General features: G+C 51.2%; 1 protein-coding gene across 4 annotated transcripts in view; it reads left to right on the forward strand.

Moving 5' to 3' along the window:
* Positions 1–22,213, forward strand: part of PPARGC1B (PPARG coactivator 1 beta) — a 113,944-nt gene that overhangs the window by 69,444 nt on the left and 22,287 nt on the right. For 2 of the 4 annotated variants that reach the window (XM_067732233.1, XM_067732234.1), the window contains exons 2-5: positions 9,127–9,243; positions 10,032–10,205; positions 17,203–17,418; positions 20,727–20,843. In XM_067732233.1, coding sequence (XP_067588334.1) covers positions 9,127–9,243; positions 10,032–10,205; positions 17,203–17,418; positions 20,727–20,843 — 624 coding nt within the window. The remainder of the gene's footprint in view (positions 1–9,126; positions 9,244–10,031; positions 10,206–17,202; positions 17,419–20,726; positions 20,844–22,213) is intronic. The other 2 variants (XM_067732235.1, XM_067732236.1) reach the window with 1 other exon arrangement.

Genomic DNA, 22,213 nt, shown 5'->3' on the forward strand with positions numbered 1-22,213 from the left:
CTGAGGCTGCCAGGGAATTTGGCCTTGTCTTGGGACTGTACGGAGAAAATGTCCATGTTGCAGTCTCTTGCTCTTGTGTACCACCCTTTCCAGTTTACAGGGCACTTCCACATGGATCTCATTTTGTTTATTGAGCAGCTACTATATGTTGGGCATTGTGCTAGGCGCTGGGAAACAGCGGGGAACAAAGACAGACACCGCCTCTGCCCGCATGGAACTCATAGCTGGGGGAGGTGACAATACACAAGTAGATAAATGGAAAAGGGGGAAGAGCTCTGAAGAGGGAGGGACCCTGGTAATGGTTGCACAACAGTGTGAATATACTTACTGCCACTGAATTGCCTAATTAAAAATGGTTAAAATGGAAATTTTATATTATGTGTATTTCACCACAATTAAAAAAAAATACCGGCAAAGGGGGGAGGGGATATCAGAAAGTGAAACGTGTTAATTGAGGGACTTAGAGCAGGTGATGGGAGCGAGATGGGCAGCCACTTTAGGATACAGTGGTCAGCAAGGCTCACCTCAGAGGGACATTTAATCTGGGATGGGGCTGATAAGAAAGGACCAGCCATGCGCAGAAGAAAGATAGAGGAGGCATCCCAGGCCGAGGGAGCTGCCAGCACAGAGGCCCCAGGGTGGAAACTCAAGCCACACAGCAGTTCCATGAGGGAGGCTGGTCCCTGGAGATGGAAAGGGACTGTTAACCAGTCTTAACAGCAGGTGGATACCTGCACACGCTTCGCAGTTCACAAAGCGCTTTTCCTGCCGCTCTCCTGTGAATTGAAGAGGCCCTTGAATTCAAGTGCATAAAATTGACAGCAATTGTAGGCGAACACAGTATGCGGACGACACTGCCCCTGAAACACCTTCACTCACTCTCGCTCACTCGTGTCACAGAATATACTTCACCCTTTTACTGTTTTAAAATAAACGAAAGCACCACCTTCCTGGGCCAGGGGCAGCCTATGTTGGCTGACAGGTGCCAGGATCTGTGCAGCCACAGTGGGGTGCAGGGGTGTGGGGCGCCAATGGTGCCCTCTTAGACCTCAGTGCCCACCACCTACCAAGACAGCCAGGAGCTGCTCCACCCCAGGTAACCTGGCCCAGGCACAGCTCTGAGAGACCTTAGGGATCTCTATTGGATAAGGGGCTGCTTGCAGGCAACAGGGAGGAGGAAAGGAGATGCCCAAGATAACACCTGTCCCAGGAGACTGTCTGCCTCAGTGTCCTTATCTGCAAAATAAGAGAGTCATCTCTATAAGTATTTCCACAGGCTCTTCCATTGCCAAAAGCCCCAGTTCTGTCTTCTGGGAGTCCACTGTAAGGATTTATTTCCTATACGATGCAAGCTGCAATCCATGTCCAATAGCCACCTTATCTGATGACGAGCAGGAACTACAGCTGGGGGTTGGTGGGGTGGGTGGAGGGCTGGAGAGGGGAATTCCTCGGAAAAAGTCAGCGAGAGTACGAAATCATAAAACGTAATACCTAACGTTGTTGTTTAATGAAGCCATATGGCATATGCACGTTCATTATTGCCAGTCTTTCGCTCTAGGACTGCTTGTGCTGCCGACGCTGAAATCCCAAGCGCTCTCTCCTGCCTGGTCCACACCCACGCTGCCAGGGCTCCTATTTCCAGATTGGGAATTCACTCAGTTGGATTAAGAATTTAGACTCAAGCAATCTAAGTGCAGAATCCTTCAGATTCTTGCCAGTGCCTCCCTAATCTTTCACTGTTAGCTCACCCACACATAATTTGACAGCAGGGTTTTTGTGTGTTTTTTTTTTTTAAAAAAAACAGCTCAACTTTATTGAGTCCTTCCACAGCCTTCAACTTAGTTGCCGTCGCATTCTCTTCTTTTATACTCATATTTTCTGTTGATGAACCATTTCTTTAGAGTTGGTAATTATTGGAATTCCCTGGTGGTCCAGTGGTTAGGACTCTGCAGGGGGCACGGGTTCAATCTCTGGTTGGGAAGCTAGGATGCTGCAGGTGGCGTGAGCCCCCCCCAAACAAAACAAAACAAAACAAAACAAAACTTTGTAATTATAGTAACAAATGGGTTTGGGAAGAAACACAAATGACATTGAACAAGCAATGCTGCTGGAGACAGATGTGTGCCTGACCTGGAGGTTTGTCTCTGAGACTCCGGGGCGCCTTGGGCCTTAGTAATGTGTGTTGTTACAGGAGGGGATGAAGAGTGTTGGTTAACCCAGGCGGTTACTTAGGGGAGTGTCTGTTGTACCAAAGGCCTGAGAGGGCCTGGTAAGGATTAGGTTTGGCGGCAAGTAACAGAAAACTGCCCAAAATGATGAAGACTTTGACAGGCTCCACGTTGAGTCCTCCCTCACGTCCTGAGGTGGATATCCTAGGGCCAATTGGCACTTAGAAATATCAGGAACCCCACTTCCTCCATCCTGTTGCCTTGCCTCCCAAGAAGAGCTGCCTTCCCAAGGTCACTGGTAACTGGTCGTCCTCCCGGCCTGGCCTTGTAGTCCAGTTCTGAGCACTGGACCCATTTTGCTCTCTGGGCTGGAGGACCCACTCTTGCCAGGCCTGGTGACCTTCTGTCAAATCACCTTACGCTAAGCCCTGAGCGGGTAGCTGCGTAGCTGGGGCTTGAGGCCCCGCTGAAAAGCGCTGAGCATCACTGCGTTTGTGCTCGGCAGGCCTGGGGCCAGATGCTCCTGCGTGGAAAGGGCCTCCGTGATGTTCTGAGACACTTAGCCTTGAGTGTTTGGGTGGGAGATCCTTTCAATGGTCTGATTTATCTTTAAGCTCAGCATGTTTTGTTCTTTTAGGCTGAGCTCAGAGCCCCTGTATTTTGTACTTATTCTTCCTGGAGCTTAATTTTGTGTCTGTGACTCCTGAGTCTTACGAGGATGCTGTAGTATTTCTTTGAGGTCTAAAAATCAATTACTCTTCCTACTGTTCTCCTGGAAGCATCTTCAGGAGTTTTGTACTAATTTGGAAGACAGTGGGAAGCTTAGGTTTTTTTTTTTTTGGATGTAAGAGAGATGAATCAGTCATAACTTTTTCATTGATAGGTGACAAACTCCAGCAGGCACATAATCTGGAAAGGGACCTTATTCACTCACATAATTGTGGAGTACAGGGAATATACTGGCTTCAGGCACAGCTGTATCCAAGTGTTTGAATTATTTTTATTGGGAATACATCTCTCTTTGCTTCTTTTTTTTTTTTTTTTTTTTTTTTTGTGGTACGCGGGCCTCTCACTGTTGTGGCCCCTCCCGTTGTGGAACACAGGCTCCGGACGCGCAGGCTCAGCGGCCATGGTTCACGGACGTGGGATCTTCCCGGACCTGGGCACGAACCCATGTCCCCTGCATCGGCAGGCGGATTCTCAACCACTGCGCCACCAGGGGAGCCCTCTCTTTGCTTCTTGACTCTGCATTCCCTGTGCTGGGCAGGCTTTTCCCAGGTGGGAGCAAAGATGGCTCACAGCGTCTCCAGAATTAAATTCAGCCAGCTCAGCACCCTTGTCCACGCGCTCCAGCACATTCCTGGTGTTCACTCTGACCCACCCCTGTGAACCAGTTGCTGTGGTCACTGGATGAGACCCTTTAATTGGCCAGACTGTGCTTACCTGGACCACCTGGATTCGGGGGAGGGATGACTTCCCCAAGGAGATCAGTGGGCTGCCACCATTAGGAAGGGGAATGGGTGGGAGGCCAGCCAAATAACAGACGTAGGAGGAGAAAAAGGAAAACATCTGTATAATGAAATGGCTTTGTGGGGACATCATGAATACTTACTTCACTTCCTTCCTAGAAGGCAAGTAGCGGTACAGGGTCATAGGTCTAGAGCAGACTGGGTCTAATGAATCAGCAGCGGCTGGTAAGGCTCTGGGTTGCGAAGGCTCGGGGCTCAGTGGGAGGTAGAGCCGTGTTTGGTTACTGGTATCCGCCAAGTTAGGGAGGCGGGAAAGGTGAGCCCAGTGCCAGGTACCTACCACCCTATCAGATCTCATGCCCAGGCCAGTCTGGGCATTCCTAACAGTAATTTAAAGGGAAAACTTGCCCCAGACCATCAAATACAACTTCTTGTCAGTGAAGGATGCTTTGTAGGGCAGTACTTAGGGCATCCAAGATGTCAGTGAAGAAGTGTGTGAGGCCTGGGTGGGAGCCCTGCTCCCCCGCTCCAGGGCAGGCCCGGAGAGAGCCAGCGTGGTCTGGCTGTTAGGGCAAGATCGCCCGCCAAGAGAAGCCGCGAGCGATGGTAACACTGGAATGGGGGCTGGTGGAGGTTGAAGGAACATAGGATTGAGGGCATCCGCGGGTTTAGGACTGAGCAGATGGGTCATGAAGCACTGACCCTCTGAGATGTCCTGCTTTCCCATCAGTCAAGTGGGGACGTTGACCACTGCCTACTTCCCGTATCTTGGGAAGGCACCAGTGAGACCATAGCTGTGAACATCACTTGAATGTCTACTATAAATGCTGTATCTGTGACCACCATTCACGGGGTGTCTGACACGTGCCAGGCTCCTGACCTGTGATGTTTTATCTTTCTAAGAACACCGTGAGATAGGATTCTTTTTTATTATCCCCATTTTGTCAATAGAAACTAAGCCGGCAAAAGTTAGGTTCCTGACCACAAATGATTAATGTTAGTAGCCAAGCCAGGCCTAGCCCTTTATCCTTCTTCTCTAGGCCTCCTTCCATTTCAATACAGACCTTCTCTCTGCGTCTTTGTCTCTCCCTCTGTAAAGCCTATGTGGATCACAGAAACTGGATAAGTACAGTACGGAATTGTACTTGTAGATGCTTGCGCAAGAGGGGTCCGTAGGATCTTTGTGTTTGATGGTCTGTTTTCCAGAGGGGGCAGTGAGAACCCGAGAGAGGAGGTGACCCACTGAAGGATGCATAGTGAGTGGGGGCAGGCCCAGAACCCAAGTCCTGTTAGTGCAGCCCCCCCTCCCCCTCTCCTGCTCCTTCCACTCAGTAACTCTGAGAATGTGCTCTGGGCCAGGCACTAAGCTAGGTGATTTGCTGATTGTAGTCGGTGAAGTGGAGCCACCAATTTTTCCTGAAGATGCACTCTTTCTTAAACAGGGAATCGATCTGTGACAAGATAGCCAGGCTTCCGGTGAAGCAACTTAGAATCTGGATGAAGCACCATTAATCCACTGCCGGGGCGTTTTATCTCCCTGGCTTGGGGCAGCTACAGCCCGTTCAGATCAGCAGTGTAGTGTCCCTGGAGGAATGGATACAGAAGGTTCTGCAACCAGAGGGGGGTGTCCCGAGCGTGTCAGGGGTGTGAGCAGACTGGTGGTGGGGACCACAGGGGCCTGTGCATGCGGGGCTGGTGCGCAATGCAGCACATGTGGCCCCAGGCCTGTCCCTGCTCAGCTACAGACTAGCCCTGTGACTTAGGTCTTTCTCAGACTTTTCCCAAAGCTCCATCTCCCCAACCATAAATGGGAATAAATGGTCTTAGACGTTCCTTCTCACGTTCAGAAGCAGGATGTGGGGCAATGGCACAGGCTTTGTTAGGGAGCCAGGAGACCTGGGCTTTGAATCTCAGCTTTACCTTTCTGGGACCCTGGGTGCTATGGGTAGAATTGTGTCCTCCATACAAAGGTATCTTGGCATCGTAAGCCCCAGTACCTCAGAATGCGACCTTATTTGGAGATAGGGTCTTTACAGAGGCAATCAAGTTAAAATGAGGTCATTAGGGTGGGCCTAATCTAAGGGGAAATTTGGACAGAGACGGGCACATGTAGAGGGAAGGCAACGGGAAGAGACACAGGGACAAGATGCCATCCACTAGCCAACCAGAGAGGCCTCAGAAGGAGCCAACCCTACCAGCATCTTGATCTCAGACTTCTAGCCTCCACAACTGGGAGGAAAAATATTTCTGTTGTTTAAGCCACACTGTCTGTGGTGTTTTTTTACGACAGCCCTGGCAAACTAATACGAGTGACTGGATCTCTGAGTTTCCTGATTAGTAACATGGGGACAGTGACCCCCGCCCTGTAGCGTCGTTATAAGAATCTGCTGAGAGGATGTATATAAGACACTTAGTGTGGCCCTTGGCATATAGAAAGTGCTCAGTAATAGCAGTGGCTTAGCCTGTGCTGTGACCCCCCTACCTCCCATTCCATGGGTGGGTCCTGCTGGGGCTGCCCAGTACAGAACAGGAAGGCCTCAAGTCAGACCTTTCAAAAGAGAGCTGGGTCACCCGAGGCACCGCTTCAAAAGCCTCTCTAAATATGGAGAGGGCCAGAGAAATCACTATTAATGCAATGCTTAATGGTTTTTAGCTGGAGAGTGGCCTCAGCCGTAATTGACAAGGCCTTGAAGCTGAGGTTTCTTTTTTTGTTTTTTTTGTTTTTTTTTTTTTGCGGTACGCGGGCCTCTCACTGCTGTGGCCTCTCCCGTTGCGGAGCACAGGCTCTGGACGCGCAGACTCAGCAGCCATGGCTCACGGGTCTAGCCGCTCATGTGGGATCTTCCCGGACTGGGGCACGAACCCGTGTCACCTGCATCGGCAGGCGGACTCTCAACCACTGCGCCACCAGGGAAGCCCGAGGTTTCTTTATTTTTATGCCCTGGGTACACTTTGAGTATGTCAAGCTGCTCTGGGTAATCATTAAGTGCAGTAGTCATGGCCACTTGATGGGCATTTTGTAAAGGAGGTGGCATGGCTTTCATGGGAAGGACACTCATTGGATAACCTTGAGCAAATCCATTATCCTCCTTGGGCCTCAGTTTCCATAGGTGCAAAGTGAAGTAGGTAGACCAACCTGTGTCTGTGAAGGGCTAGAAGTTGAGTCTAAATTCCTTGCACGCACGTGCACTGTGCACACATCTCCATAACTAGTTCTTGAAGGCGCATCGGTCTCCCGAATTGTCCACAGAGACTTGCATGGACAGCCTCTCAGGGCTGCTGGTTCCTGGCTGGTCTGGGATTCTGGAACTCTGATTTAAAAGCTGTTTCTAAAACTCAAAAAGCAAGTCCTGTAGAGGTGGCTGCTCTGAGTTACTAGCACGGGCTGGTTCTAGAACATATAGAGAGAGCTCCCCAGAGAGCTTATAGCTGGGGCTTTGCTGGCCAGGGAGGCCCTAGCTGCCTAGCATCCTTGTCTGTCGACTTTTGGCCTTCCCTCCTGCTCCACAGGCCCTCAGTGCTGTCCTCCCAGCCCCACCACCTGCTCCTCTCCTGGATGTTACACCAGCCTAACCCATCTGCCTGCTTCCCACCCCCATCACACTTGGCGCAAAACCCAAATCCCTTCAATCCCTACCTGATCCGGCCTCCACCCGCATCTCTGAAGGCATCCTCTCCCTCCCCCTACTCTAGGGCTGAGCTGCAGCCTCACTGGCCTTTGGTCAGTACCCCATTCTCTAGGCTTGGTCCCCACCTGGATCTTTGACTTTGCTGGGTCCTCTCTGCCTGGAAGCTGCTTCTCCACATTTTCCACTGCCTGGCTCCTCCTTCAGGTCTCAAACCAGACGTCAGCTCCTCCAGGAAGCCTTTTGTCACCCTGTCTAAGTAGATTCCCCTCCTTCTCTTGTCCTCCGTCAGTGCACCTGGTTTGTTTCTTTTGTGGCACTAGCACAATCTGTAATGAAATATTTATGTGTTTTCTTCCCCCACTGAGATGTCAACAAATGAAGGAAAGAACTGAGTCTTAAACATCACAGTGCCTGACTCACGGTAGCACTTAATAAATGCTTGTAGGCCCCCGCTATCATGCACGCCTCAAATTTAAATACTAACAACACCGAGTACTGTTGAGGGCGTGGAACAATAGAAACTCATACGGCTGGTGGGAGTGTGCAACGGCACCACCACTTTGGAGAGCAATTTTGTAGTTTGTTTTTTTTTTGTGGTACGCGAGTCTCTCACTGTTGTGGCCTCTCCCCTTGCGGAGCACAGGCTCCGGACACGCAGGCTCAGCGGCCATGGCTCACGGGCCCAGCCGCTCCACGGCATGTGGGATCCTCCCGGACCGGGGCACGAACCCGTGTCCCCTGCATCGGCAGGCGGACTCTCAACCACTGCGCCACCAGGGAAGCCCAATTTTGTAGTTTTTAATCAAGTCACACATACGCTTACCATATGACCCAGCAATTCCACTCCTAGAGATTCACCCAGGGGAAATAAAAACATAGGTCCACACAAAGACTTGTACACACGTATTATAGGCTTGTTCATCACAGCCAAAAACTAGAAACAAACCAATCATCCGTCTAGAACAGTCAAGACCACTGTACCCCCATAGTCCAACTGGGCAGGGGAAGATTCGCAGCCCCAGGAGGGGGCTGAGAATCCTCACTGGAGTGACGCAGGACTTAATATTCATGGATGTTGAACACAAGTGGATTGGAGAAAGACCGGGCAGATGGAGGGCAGGCGTGGTCAGGGATGTCCCTGGAGACATACTCTCTGGGCACCGTGCTGCCTGGCCTGAGAGCAGGGACTGACCGCTTGGGAGAACCCAGCCCCGGTGCTGCCTGTGTGTGCAGGATTCTTGCAAAATGCCAATTAAGACATTTGACCCAAATTCGGATAAAAGCCTTTTTCCTGTGTCAAGTTGAGCTAATAATATACATTTATTCATAATTTATGAGGCCTAGTAAGTGGGAACAATTAAGGAAAAGGTCTGGATAAAACCTATTTCTCTTAAGTGTCACACAAGCCTGTCTCTGTTCTCTAAAGAGGTTCCACCCTCCTCTGCCTGCCATGAAACTCTGTTGTTCTTATTATTTTTAAAAATTTGTTGTCATTACTGCTCGCTACCATTTATTGAGCAACTTACCAAGCCAGGCTACGGCACTGCCTCCTTTAATATTAACTGTATGAGACAGTTATTGTTCCATTTTACAGATGAGACAGTTGAGCTTCAGAGAGGTGAAGGGACTTGCCTAAGGCATCACAGCTGGCGAATGGGGATTATGATTCAGGTCTGCCAGACCCCAGTGCCTGTGGTGTCCTGTTTCTGTGTTAGCCTCCCCACTCAGGCTGTTTCTGCATCTGCAAGGCAGCCCTTCTGTTGGTAACTGTTAAACTTGGGAGACCAGAGTGAGAAGGTGACTACCTTCTGAGTCCACAGGTCTGGGGTTAGGCCTGAGAATCTGCATTATTTCTTATAGGTTCCCAGGTGGTTCTGCCCCTGCCGGTCCTGGGACCACCCTCTGAGAAGCATCAGTTCGGTCGGTACTGTTACCAGGTCCTCCATGACTCCCTTCTACCCCACCCACCACTGGCAGGTGGGTTTATGGCCTTCTAGACCTTTTCCTGTGTACTGGCACAGTATTCTCATACGTATTATCGTGAGAAGTGTGTAGCTTGAGTCTGTCCCATTCTCTTTACACGTGTGGGGTAATATCTTACTTGCTGATATTCTGCAGTTTAGTATTTTATTTAACATGCCATGGAGAACATGCATAACGGCCTCATTCTTTTCAACAGCACTGTTTTATGATATAGGTGATTATAGCTTTACTTACCTATTGTCTACTGATGGGCGGTCTTTCACACTTTAGACATTACAAATATTCCTGGGAACATGGGTGAGTGTTCTTCCAAAACATAGCAATCATTCAATGATGTCATCTCTTGTTATTATTGCTTTTTGTTGTTTCATTATTCATATAGAGGGGTTGTTGCCTTCCGCAAATCCCCTTTCAGGTGGAAGCAGTTGTATAAAGGAATAGATCTCTATTTATAGGTTGTAATAAAGTTTTCAACAAAATATTTCTGGTAAGAGAATAGAGGTGCTATGCGGGCAGGGCTTTGAGGGGTGTATAGGAGTGCAGAGGAGGTGGGGACGGAGCAGCAGGAAGGGGGATTTGTACTGCCAGGGCCTGACTTAGCTCATGGTAGGTTCGACAGTTGCAAGAGGATGCTGCTTTACATTTCTTGGTCGCTTGGCAAAATCAGGCCTCGGACAAAGGCAGCCACAGGTTCAGACTGGCAGCATCCTGAGTAAGAGGGTCCCTGCTGGGGTCTAACCAAACTCAGCTCTGACCCGCCTCCTTCCTTCCTGTCTCCTCAGGGCGGGGGATCTGGGGAGGAGCAACTCTGCGCTGACTTTCCGGAGCTAGACCTCTCCCAGCTGGACGCCAGCGACTTCGACTCGGCCACCTGCTTTGAGGAGCTGCAGTGGCGCCCGGAGAACTCCGAGACCGAACCCAGCCAGTACAGCCCCGACGATCCGGAGCTCTTCCAGGTATGCCCTCTGGAACCTCGCTGCCTCTCTCTCCCCCTAAAAGCCCGGCTCTGCCCCGAGCCATCTTCTTCTACACTTGCTCATGCAAAGAAGTCTCATCACCAAAGCTCTTGGGACCCTGTCTCTTGTCCCGGGTCTACACTGGATCTTGGGCAGCTCTTGTCCCCTTGCCAGGCTGTGTTATCGCCCCTGGGAAGTGAGGGCGCGGAAGAGCTGCTCTCTCTATGCCCCCGGTCAGAACCGAGGCCCTCTGTGAGCCAGAGCGGGTTCCAAGGCCTCCCTTCCCTGTATGGTCACAGTGAACTCTCATTCCCACCCTGTGCAGCAGGTGAGATGATTGCCCCATTTTACAGATGAGGAAACTGAGGCTTGAAGAAGTTTAGTCACGGGCCCAGGGTGATTTACCTTGTCGGTAGCTGAACTAGATTTAAACCCAGTTTGCCTGTCTCCTGAGCCAGAGCTTTATAACCATGCTGACGCCATAATGGGAGTGACTCACATTCTCTGTGGCAGGACTGTCCCTGTTTGTGTATATTAACTCGCTTAATTTTCTTAACAACTCACACACAGGAGTATAGTTATCTCCATTTTTCAATTGGAGCCTAGAGGTTCCTTAAAAAGAGGCAGTGCCAAGAACCGCAGTGCATATCTACGCATCTGCCTCTGTTCTCAGCTTTGGAGGCACATTTCCTTTAAGAAGGCCTCGAACACGGGGTAATGTGATGTCTGGGATTTGCATCAGAATAAAGCAATCCCTACATGCATTTGCGTTTGTGGGTGTGGGTGCACGGCATGGAGGGTAATAAGTGAAATATGATTGGCCACGTTGAAGCTGGGTGATGGGTACATTTGGACTCATTATTCTTTCCTTGAAATATGCTCCCCTATAAAGATTGGGGGAAGAAGCCATAGCTCCCTGTGTCTGTCTGGCAGGATGATGATGATGATGATGTCTGGCAATATAATAATAGCAATAGCGACAACAATAATAATAACAGACCATGTGCCAAGTCAGTGTGCCAAGAGCACCATCTCAAATAGTACTCCTGACAGATTGTAGCATTCCTTCTAGAAATGTTTATGGAGCTCCCTGTATGTGTCAGACACTGTGTTCAACAGTGGACTCTATGGTCTAGAGGGAAGACTGACCCTAGATCAGGTAATACATAAACCAACAGAGGTCACTTGTGACATGGGCACAGTAGGAATAAACCTGGGATGAGAAGAGCATCTAAAGGCTGGGTGGTCAGGAAAGGCCCTTCCGAGGACAGATGCTTCGGCTGAAGGAGGAGGAGGAGCCACATGACGAGTGATGATCACAGAGCTAGGAAGCAGGAAAGCTCGCTGTGTTGGGACCCGAAGGGCTGGAGCGGTAGCTAAGGGGACGGTGCCAGGAAGTAGTTGGGGGGTGGAGGTGGGCTAGGAGGGGCCAGATCATGCAGGCTCTTCCGGGCCATGTTAAGGAGTTGGATTTTTCCCAAGATTATTCTAACCTGTCCGTAGAAAAACTATTAGTAACCCATTTTACAGGTGAGGAAAGTGACGCTCAGAGAGGTTAAGTAACTTGCCCAAGACCATACAGTTAGGAAGGGTCAGAGTGTAGACTCTAACACAGGACCCCAAACCCCTCGCTGTTGTATAACCTCTTTGCCAACCCTATGACGATCAGCAGGGCTGGGCTCTAATTCTGGCTCTTTCCCAGGATGTCCATTCTTTCTCACAACAATGGGGTTAACTACGCTGTGCTACCTCCTCCCTCAGAGGGGGCCAACTTCCAGGAAATGCTTTCAGGTTATGGAGAGGTGATGAGTGAGAGGGGTTTAGATGCTGCGGGGAGACCATCCCCACCTAGATGGTACAGGCCTCACCTACTCAGAGACTGGCCAGACCCACTAGTAAGCTCCTGCCAAGGTCCTACTATGTGCATGAAATGGTCTGAGACACAAGTCAGCCTTGGTATGGCCCTTGGGCTCTTAGCACAGCAAGGAAGGCAGGAGAATCTTCACAGATGGTTAATGAGGCAGAACTCTGCCCACCCAGCCCCTCTCCCCTTCATGGCCCGCACTCCACCTCTGCTGCACCCATACACACCGGGTGCGCCTCTGTGCGCCTCTGCGGTGATTATGTGATTAGTGCCTGATTCCTCCCTGCCCCCCTCCCCCATCATAAACCCCCTGAGCTTGGGGGCTGATACAGCGTTGTGCACTGTTATATCCCCAGGGCTCTGCATGGAGCCCGGCACTTTCTTGGGGCTTAAAAAATATTTATCATATGAATAAATCCTTTGACACCCAGCTGTCATGTTAGCCCCTCCTAAGGCAGGTGGTCAGTGACTTCCTCTCTGGGCTCCCATCCTGTGTACGTGCATGCCTGTGACCTTCAGGCTTCGAGCTCCTTGAGGACAAAAAGAGTTTTGTTCTTCTGTGGGGCCCTTGTGCATTGAAAAGACTCAATCATATGTGTTGAATGAAGAAACTGATTGTAATAGTTTCCTTCCTGCCAAGGACCAGACACGACCCATTCCAGAGTCCTTGAGCTGGGATACAGGGACAAGAGGTTCTAATACCCCTCTGCCACTAACTGGGACAGCGTCCTTATCTGACCAGTGGCAGTCATAGAGCCATGCTGCCTTGTGTCAGAGCCGTGTTCTCACAAGTCAGGTGGTACCATCACTATGGAAACAGACAGAGTGGAGAACAGCTACCCTTACAAGAGTTGACAACTGCTTGGGGGCAGGGACAGTGCCTTCCGTTTCTGTGTGCCCAGAGTCCTAGGGCCAGGGTCACAATAGGCTAAACTTAGTAAGTATTTTTGGAGGAAGCAGGTGTTTGGTTCTATCACCGTGTGCTACGTGGCCTTGGGCTAGTAGCTCCTCACTGTTGGGCCTAAGTTTCCCCAGGTGAGAAATGAGGAACGAGCATGGATCAGATCAATGATTCTTACTCTGTTGTAGGGAGAGAGTCCCTGGGTCCTGTTAGACCCTGATGACATCTGTGGACCCACCCCCAGAAAAAAGGAAGGGAAGCTGATTTCCGGGGTTTCCTGCACCCCAGTTAAGCCCTGGAACGGCAGATGATCTCTGAGTGTTCTTCTGGCCCCGATAGCCTAAATTCTGTCCTGTGTCCTTCCTTCAAGCTCCTCTAGGCACCCAGAATGAAGCGTTCTCCCTCAGGTTTCTTGCAGGTTCCTTTTCCTTCAGCCTAAGAGAGCTCAGGAAGGTTGGGGGTGGAGCAAGTCTATTAATATCCCTTCCTCAGCTGATTAACTCTCCATTAATTTGCACTTTGTTTCTAAGCGAGCCGGGAGAGCTGAGCTAACGGGCCGGAAGAGGAGAGGGGCGGCTCCCTGTGATGTATTATCCTAGGGTGCTGATGGCAAGATGCCGAGAGCATGAGTGGACTTTCTTCCCAGACAGGGTCAGGACCCCCAGCCCTGTCTGGCTGTTCCAGAGCTGGAGCAGCCCAGGGAGGGCTAAGGAGAGGGCGGGGAGACCTTCTGTCAGTCATTTTGTTTTTACTCAAGCTGTTGGGGCTCCTTGGGGTCTCTGCCATCTGGCATTCCTTTCAGTACCATGCCTGGCACCTAGTGAGTCCTTGACCATCCTCCCCAGCCCCTCCTGACTTGCTCTGTGACCTTGGCATGTCTCTTTCCTGGACCTTCATTCCCCCCAACCCCAAAAGAATGGCAAATAGGCTTCCTCATGAGTTCCAACTGAGACGTATCAGCAGTGTTGCCTGGAGGGTTGTGGTCAGAAAGGTGGAAGGGCAGGGTGGGGGGGAGGGATGGGGACAGTAGCACGCAGGCTGCATGTTTGACATCCCTGGTCACTACGTGATCCCTGAAGGTCCTTCCAGCTCTGATAGTTGTGATAATTCGGAATATCTCTGGGCCATGCTTCTCTCCCTGTGAAAGAGGGAACCCTCATTCCATCCAGTGCTGATGACATCATTTCTGAATAACTTCCCTCTAGAATCTGTTTTTTGAGACACTAATCTCAGTGTCTCCCCAGTGGTCAGAGTTCATTGTTTGGTTCACTTATTCTTCCATTCAGCAAATCTGCCTGGAGCCTCCCATGCCCCAGGCACTGAGCTAGACCCAGGAACATTGCACAGAGCCCTTGTGTCACTGCCTCCAAACTGGCCTTCCAAGCAGCCTTTGGAGGGAAGCCAACCAGGGATCCTGTCTTCCCGTTGACCAGAAAACAGCAAGGCTTAGAAGAGGGAAATGACTTGCCCAGGATCACCCTGTCAGTGGCAGAGCTGCTGCCACGGTCAGCCCCAAGAGTGGTCCTTGAGCCCCAGCTCCCAAGATCTTAACTCCCCATCAGGCTGGGCAGATTGCTCTGGGAACACAGGGTTGGGATTCTGGCCTGAGGATGGGGATGAGAGGCTGCCACTTGAGCCCGATTGCATTCCCGAACCAGAGTTCTTGGGCCTGGATCTGCCCTTGGACTCCCATCCCCGGGGCCCAGGTCAGGCTCAGCCAAAACCTCTTGACCTTTTCTTTTATTCTTAGCTCTGTTCCAAAATCACAAACACATTTTTTCTCTTCTCCCCATGTCCCCCCTTCGAATTACTCAGCTGCTGCTCCGGCTGCAAGGCCTGGAACAGATTTCATGCAGCCAAAAGGCCGTCACGACAGGGGTATTTCGAATGAACTTCCTGAAGAAAGGATAAACATCCTGACCTGGGATGGGAAAGAGTGCTGGGGAAGGCATCATGTGACAGAACTGCCTCCTGCCAGAACAGGCCCAGCAGCCGGGGGTTACTGAACGAGGTGCTCGGTGCCTCACCTGATAGCAGTGTGATCTCTGTGCCCCAGGGCCGGGGGGCTGGGAGTGCGCACGCTGACCCTCGTGTTATGTCTGAGACATCGGGGAAGGAAGCTTCTTGGTTCATGTGTGTGTGCTGTGCTCAGTGTAGGCCCTGCCTCTGCCCTGGATTTGCTGTGTGGATGAATGCAACGTACCCAGGACACATCGGTCGACCTCTATGAGTCTCAGTTTCCTCAAATGCAAAATGGTGATGGGAATAGTATCCTTCCCCCAGAGGTTATTGTGGGGTTTACCTGAGGCAGTATTTACAAAGCCTCTCTATTCCTCTCGTTAGCCAAATTCTTTGTCCCTGGCCTTGGCACTAGGTTTTCTCTCTGCCTGGAATCTTCTTTCCTCAGCTCTTTGCCTGGCTGGTTCCTTCTCATCTTTCAAGCCTAAGTTTCAGTATTAGCTGCTTAAAACAGCCTTCTCTGACCACTGTAAATAGCCTATGAATCTTCACCACCTTCTTATTCTCCATCACAGCTTCCTTTTATTTTTTTGCCAGGCTGTCTCACTCTCTGAAATGATCTGATTTTGTTTCCTTGTTTAATTCTTTTCTCCACTGGAGGGTAAACTCCATGAGGACAGGGGCTGTATCAGTCTTGGGATGCTGTGTCACCAGTGCCCAGACAACACCAGGCACAGAGTAGCCATTCAGTACATATGTGCTGGGAGAAGCCGGGGGGGTGGGAAGAGGAGGGGAGGAATTGCCCACTGCCGCCATCATTATCATCATCACCACCATCACCACCACCACCACCACCACCACCACCACCACCACCACCACCACCACCACCATCACCATCATCCCCCACCACCACCATCCCCATCATCATCCCCACCACCATCACTACCACCACCATCATCATCACCATCATCCCCACCACCACCACCACCACCACCACCACCACCACCATCACCATCACCATCACCACCACCACCATCACCACCACCACCACCAACATCACCATCATCACCACCAACATCACCATCATCACCACCACCATCCTCACCACCACCACCATCGCCACCACCAGCATCATCATTGCCACCACCAACATCATCATCACCACCACCACCACAACCAACATTACCATCCCCATCTTCATCATCATCATCATCATCATCATCATCATCATCATCATCATAGCAGGAATCATAGTAGTAGTAGTAGTAGTGGTAGTAGTGGTAGTGGTGGTAGTGGTAGTGGTGGTGGTAGTGGTAGTGGTAGTGGTAGTAGTAGTAGTAGTAGTGGTAGTAGTGGTAGTAGTGGTAGTGGTAGTGGTGGTAGTGGTAGTGGTAGTGGTAGTAGTGGTAGTGGTAGTGGTGGTAGTAGTGGTAGTGGTAGTGGTGGTGGTGGTAGTGGTAGTGGTAGTGGTAGTGGTAGTGGTAGTGGTGGTGGTGGTGGTGGTAGTGGTAGTGGTAGTGGTAGTGGTAGTAGTAGTGGTGGTGGTAGTAGTAGTAATGAGTGCTTGTTAGGTGCCAGGCACTGTTTTCTAAGCATATTACATATGTTAACTCAGCCCTTGACAATAACCTTATGAAGTAGATTACAGCTGATAAACGTGAGATCTGGGATTCAGCCCCAGTTCCAGAGCCCAGGCTCCTAGCCGCTGCACTGACTGCCCCTCCATGCGTGAAGGAGGCAGCAAGCCCCCGGAACCCACAGGGGATGGTAGCTGTTTCCCTATTGCTCTGCTTTCACTGTCACGGTTGAACCTTGAAGCTTCCAGCCTTTCTACCCCCTGCCTGGGCCCCAGGGTCAGAGAGACTGACCTGGGGCTACCATTGGCATAGAGCAGCCTCAGGGCCCTGTCCAGGGGTTTGGACGCAGGAGGCCGTGGTGTGAAGCGGCTGTCCTTAGAGGAGGGGACGGGCGTCCCTCACGTGGACAGCCCTGGGCCTGGGGTCACATGCTGATGAGCAGCAGAGTCCAGACTGGGGCTCCTAGGCCAGGCCCCTTTCCATTTCCACCTGCTGCCTTCTCGTAAACTTCTTTGATTCTTGGAGTCCATAGCACATTTCTCGGGCATCTGCCGTCCCAGCAAACAGAGGATCTGAGTGGATTTGGCGGGAGGGTGATGGTAGTGCAGCTGTGTGTACAGAGCAGATTTCTACACAAAGTCGCTGAGCCCAAGGCGTTGACTAACCGTGTCCCCTCTCTGCCTCTGCTCACTGCAGATAATCGACAGTGAGAATGAGGCCCTCCTGGCAGCGCTCACCAAAACCCTGGATGACATCCCCGAAGATGTTGTGCATCTGGCCGCCTTCCCAGCCCTGGATGACGGAGACGCACCCTCCTGCGCTTCTGCTTCGCCTGTCCCCTCATCTGCGCCCCCAAGCCCCTCCCTGGAGAGGGCCCCAGCCTCAGCCCCTGAAGTGGATGAGCTCTCGCTGGTGAGAATCTGTTTCCAACTGAAACGATGGTGGTGGCTTGAGATGTGGTGTCTGGTGGTAGAGGTGGTGGGTGCTGGAAAACCAGCTCCAGCCCCTGCAGGGGTCTCCGTGCATCACTGGCAGAGGTTCAGGGCAGCAGCCTGGACTGGCCATGGGAGGCCTCCCTGGGCTTCACCTGCAACACTGTAGGCCCTTTGGGAGTTCATGGATTGACGCTAAGTGTGTGTTAAACCCTTGAAATTAAATATAAACATTTTCCTAAAGATTATGCTTACACACACAGTAAAAATTCAAGCAGGAAGTATGGATAGTTAAAAGCACAACCTCCTTACCCATCTCATAATTGTTTTTTCCTACCTTAGAAGTAACCATGGTTACTGATCTGTTGTGTGACTTTCCTCTTCCACTTTTCTTTTTAACTACAAAAGGAAGCCTCCATTATATACTGCCCTGCACCTTGCTTTTCTCAGGTGAATTGTGTGTCTTGGGAACTCTTTCAAATGAGCGGAGGTATCTCTGTTTTATCCTTTTTGTTGGCTGCATAGTGTTCCTTCATAAGGATGTACCATACTTCTTCAACCAACTCCCTGGTTGGCAGATATGTACATTGTTTCAACTTCTTTATTGCTCCATTGCTTCAGTCTGTGTCCTGTTACTGGCCTTGGCCATTTGTAAGTGGATACATTCCTAGAAAAGGAATTCCTTGGTCGTAGGCTATGTGGTTTTTCAGTTTAGACAAATACTTCCAGTTGGCCCTCCAAAGAGGTTGGACCGGTTCGTACTTCCACCAGCAAAAGTTAACTGCTACCTGAGTGTCCGTGGAATGTAGAAACGTACACATGGCATTGCAGGTTTCTAGGGAGAAGGTCTCAGCTTTTTCAGATTCCAAAGGGTTCCGGACCTCAGAAGTTGCTGAAAGCAGTTACCCTTGACTCGGGCTTAGGGTGCCAGAAAGCCAGCTGTCCTGGCTTGTGAAGAACAGCTCATCTGTCTTGGGCTCCTCACCCTGACACTGTAGCTCCTAGGGGCTGGCGAGACTTAGCTGGAAAATCGGAGCCTGGTGGAGGTGGAAGGGGTCTTTGGTCGTGAAGAGTTAGAGCCGGACAGGCCCTTGGTGACCGTAAAGTGCAACTGGGGAAATTGAGGCCCAGCGAGGGGAGGGCCTCTCCCAGGGTCACACAGCAAGTTGGTGCGCCAGCAAGGACCAGAGCTCAGGTACTCTGACTCCTGGTCCAGGACCCCTTGCCCTCTTGCCCGCTGCCTGCAAGTTCCCCAAAGCAGTGTGAAATATTTAGTAAGCACTTATGTGTGCCGGATACAAGCATATGTTCGGTCCCACATTGTGGCTTCTGCTGATAAGTGTTGTGCTTCCTTTCAGACTAGAATCAGACCTCCTGGGTTTGATTCCCAGCCCCACCAATGAATGCTTATGTGTCCCTTAGGCACCTAGCCTCTCTCTGACCCAGCTTCCTGGTCTGTAAGGTGGGGTTAATAATAGTGCTTATCTCAAAGGCGGTTGGGAGGAGTCCAGCAGATTTATACATATAAAGAACTTAGAACAGTGCCTGGTACAAAGAAGTGTCTCAAAAAGTGCTATCCGAGTGATAGTCCCAGCACAACCGGTGGTGGTGGTCATGGAACAAGAGGAATTCTGTATGGGACTCTGGAGAGGGACCACCCTGGAAGAAGTAGAGAGTGACCCTTGCTGGTCACCGGTTGTTCCCTCTCATGCCTTAGACGGCACTTTTGTTTCAGGCACTGGGCTAGGCACACAGGAAACAGGTTCACCATTGAGACAACCCGCATACCAACAGAGTTCTAGAAAGGCCCTGAGAATTTATACAGACACCCGGTTCTTAACCTGGAGACATGGGTCCCAGAGAGTCTACCTCTGGACTAATGGGGACCCGTGGACCTCTACATATATGTTTTTCTGAGGTCAGTAGCTTCTCTCATATTCTTAGAGGGACCCCTGAGTCAAAAAAGACCCAATCATTTAGTCTACCTGCCCCTGTTTTTTTTTTTTTTTTTTTTTGCAGTATGCGGACCTCTCACTGTTGTGGCCTCTCCCGTTGCAGAGCACAGGCTCCGGACGCGCAGGCTCAGCGGCCATGGCTCACGGGCCTAGCCGCTCTGCGGCATGTGGGATCTTCCCGGACCGGGGCACGAACCCGCGTCCCCTGCATCGGCAGGCGGACTCTCACCCACTGCGCCACCAGGGAAGCCCATGCCCCTGTTTTATACATACACAGACACAGACACACACACACAGACACCCCCCCCACACACACACACACACATACCCCCTACCTTGGAGAAACCAAGGCTGGTTTCTCCCAGTCCTTTCCCTCTTCCTCAAGGCTGGGAGAGGGAAAGGACTTGCCCAAGGTCTCACAGTGAGCTGGGATTGAACTGAAGCAGAACCAGGTCCCTTGCCTCTGGTCTAAGAATCTTTTCCTGTCCACGCCAGAGAATCACAGATGTGTGTGTTTGTCTGGGGTCGAGGTAGGGTGGTGTGGCTCATCCAGCTCCTAGGGGAGTGGCGAGTGGCCTTTACTTTGGTCCCCAGGCCTTTGGCAATCCTCCTGGGGGTCATGTCCCTTGAGGAAACACTTGATGCTGTAGCAAAAGCCCATGATGTTTCTTGACTTGTTCTCAAGCTTGGCTGTGGTAGGATCCCTGGCGAAACCCCCAGGCGTCCTCAGCTCCCTGCTTTCTTGGCTGGGATACACTGAGCACTTTTCCTCCGGGTACAGAAGCTCAGCAACTTTTATAGAAAATTTAGAAAAGCCAGACAAGCTTAAGCAGCTTCCACTTGTGTGAAAACAGCTGGCTGGGTTGGAAGTGATGTGTATATATATATTCTTGTATGATTGAATCCCGCCTCATGAAAGGTCACAGAAAGTGGTGTATGTGTACTACGAGTGTATGCAGAATGTCCCAATCAAGTGTGTGCATCATATTTCAACAGTAAGATGGGTAGACATCACCCAACATCTGTCTGGGTTTCTCAAGATCACAGATATTCCTCTTAGGTTATGAACTCTCAAAAGGACTTACATTATATTGGGATGCCTGTATGGGTTTGGGATTGTTACACAACCTGCTTTCTGTACTTAATATATTGGGAACATATTCTAGGTCATTAAGTGCCCTTCCTGTGTTCCACCATGGCCCTGTGATGTTGGGATCAGGGTGTGGTTGGTCCTGAGGGGCTGGCTCTGGGCCAGGCTTCTCCCTGAGGTGCACTTCCCCTGTCTCTGGCTGCAGCTCAGCCCCGGCTCCTCTCCTCTCTGTTCCTCCCACAGCTGCAGAAACTCCTTCTCACCACGTCCTACCCAGCCTCGACCTCTGACAGCCAGAAGGAAGGGACCGCCTGGCGCCAGGCAGGCCTCAGGTCTAGAAGTCAGCGGCCTTGGGTCAAGGTATTTCTGCACATGCCCCCAGACCCACCCAGGCCTCTGGGGGTCTCTGGGGAGGGCGGTGTGCACCTTTCCGCTCTTGTTAGAGGCCATCAAGTTCAGTCCACTTCCAGCTTCCCTCTTTGCTCATCACACAACCCTTGTCACTGATATGCTGGGCACTGCTTGAGACCCAGGCCAGTCTGGGGTTCTAGAAAGAGCCTTGGGCTTGTTCGTGTGCAGTTGACCCTTGAACAACGTGGGTTTGAACTGTATGGGACCACTTGCACTTTTTTTCAGTAGTAAATACTACAGTACTGCAGGATCCGCAGTTGGTTGAATCCGCAGATGCAGAGGAACCGTGGCTGCTGAGGGCTGACTAGAAGTCATATGTGAATTTCCCACTGCGTGGCCGTTCTACCCCCCGCAACCCCCACATTGTTCAAGAGTCAACTGTACCTCAGTGTTCCAGGCACTGTGTTAGTTGTTGGGTTAGAGCAGGGACGAGGAGGATGTGGCCTGCCCTCAGGAAGCTTATGCTAATGCGGCGACAGAAGGAAACGTAAGGTCCTCACTGGCACCATGGAGGCCATAAGGAGTTTGGATTCCTCTTTGTGGGGAGCCATCGGAGAGCTGAAAGCTCTATCTTGAGCACCCAGGAGGGAAGCAAGTCCCTTTTCCTCCTTGGGCTCCATCTTCCAAGACTTCCAAGGAGAGGTTTCAGAGGTAATTTCCCAGCGTTCCTGTTACTCAAAGCCTGCACCCAGCCCTCCCCTCTTGTCCCCAGACACTGCTGCAGGGGACTGCTGCGGACAGTCCCACCCCTTGGGGCAGAATCAGGATGGCATCTTTCTCAGACAGTGGCTCTGTAGGAGTCTGTCCCCTGCCTGGGCTCCCCTGGGGGGCGGACCCTGTCCCTGTGCCCCCTCCCTACTTGTCCTGGCTGACCTCCCAAAACAGAGGTCCATCCCTCATGTTCCATTCTGTCAACAGGGCAGCAGCTAAGCTCCTTCCTGAGCCAGCCTGCCCTCTGGAGTGCTAGGGGGCACACCAGGGGCGTGAGACACCCTTGACAGCCAGTCTGGCCCCAGCAAAGAGACATTTGCACTGGGAGCAAAGGCCCTGTGTGGACCAGTGGGGGCAGATAAGGCTGGAGACAGCGGTCAGGTGGGGCTACATTGCAGAGCACCCCTGGCCAGGGGGCCTCCCCTTTACCCCACGGGTACTGGGAAGATACTGAATTGTTCTTTTTCTTTTTCTTTTTTTAACAGCTTTATGGAGGTGCCACTTATATACCATAAAAGGCACCTGTTTTAAAAGTATGATTCAGTGATTTTTAGTAAATTTACAGAGTCGTGCAGCCACGACCACAATCCAGTTTTAGAACGTTTCCA

The sequence above is a fragment of the Pseudorca crassidens genome, chromosome 3 (genome assembly GCF_039906515.1).
Source record: "Pseudorca crassidens isolate mPseCra1 chromosome 3, mPseCra1.hap1, whole genome shotgun sequence".
Classification (NCBI taxonomy): Eukaryota; Metazoa; Chordata; class Mammalia; order Artiodactyla; family Delphinidae; genus Pseudorca; species Pseudorca crassidens.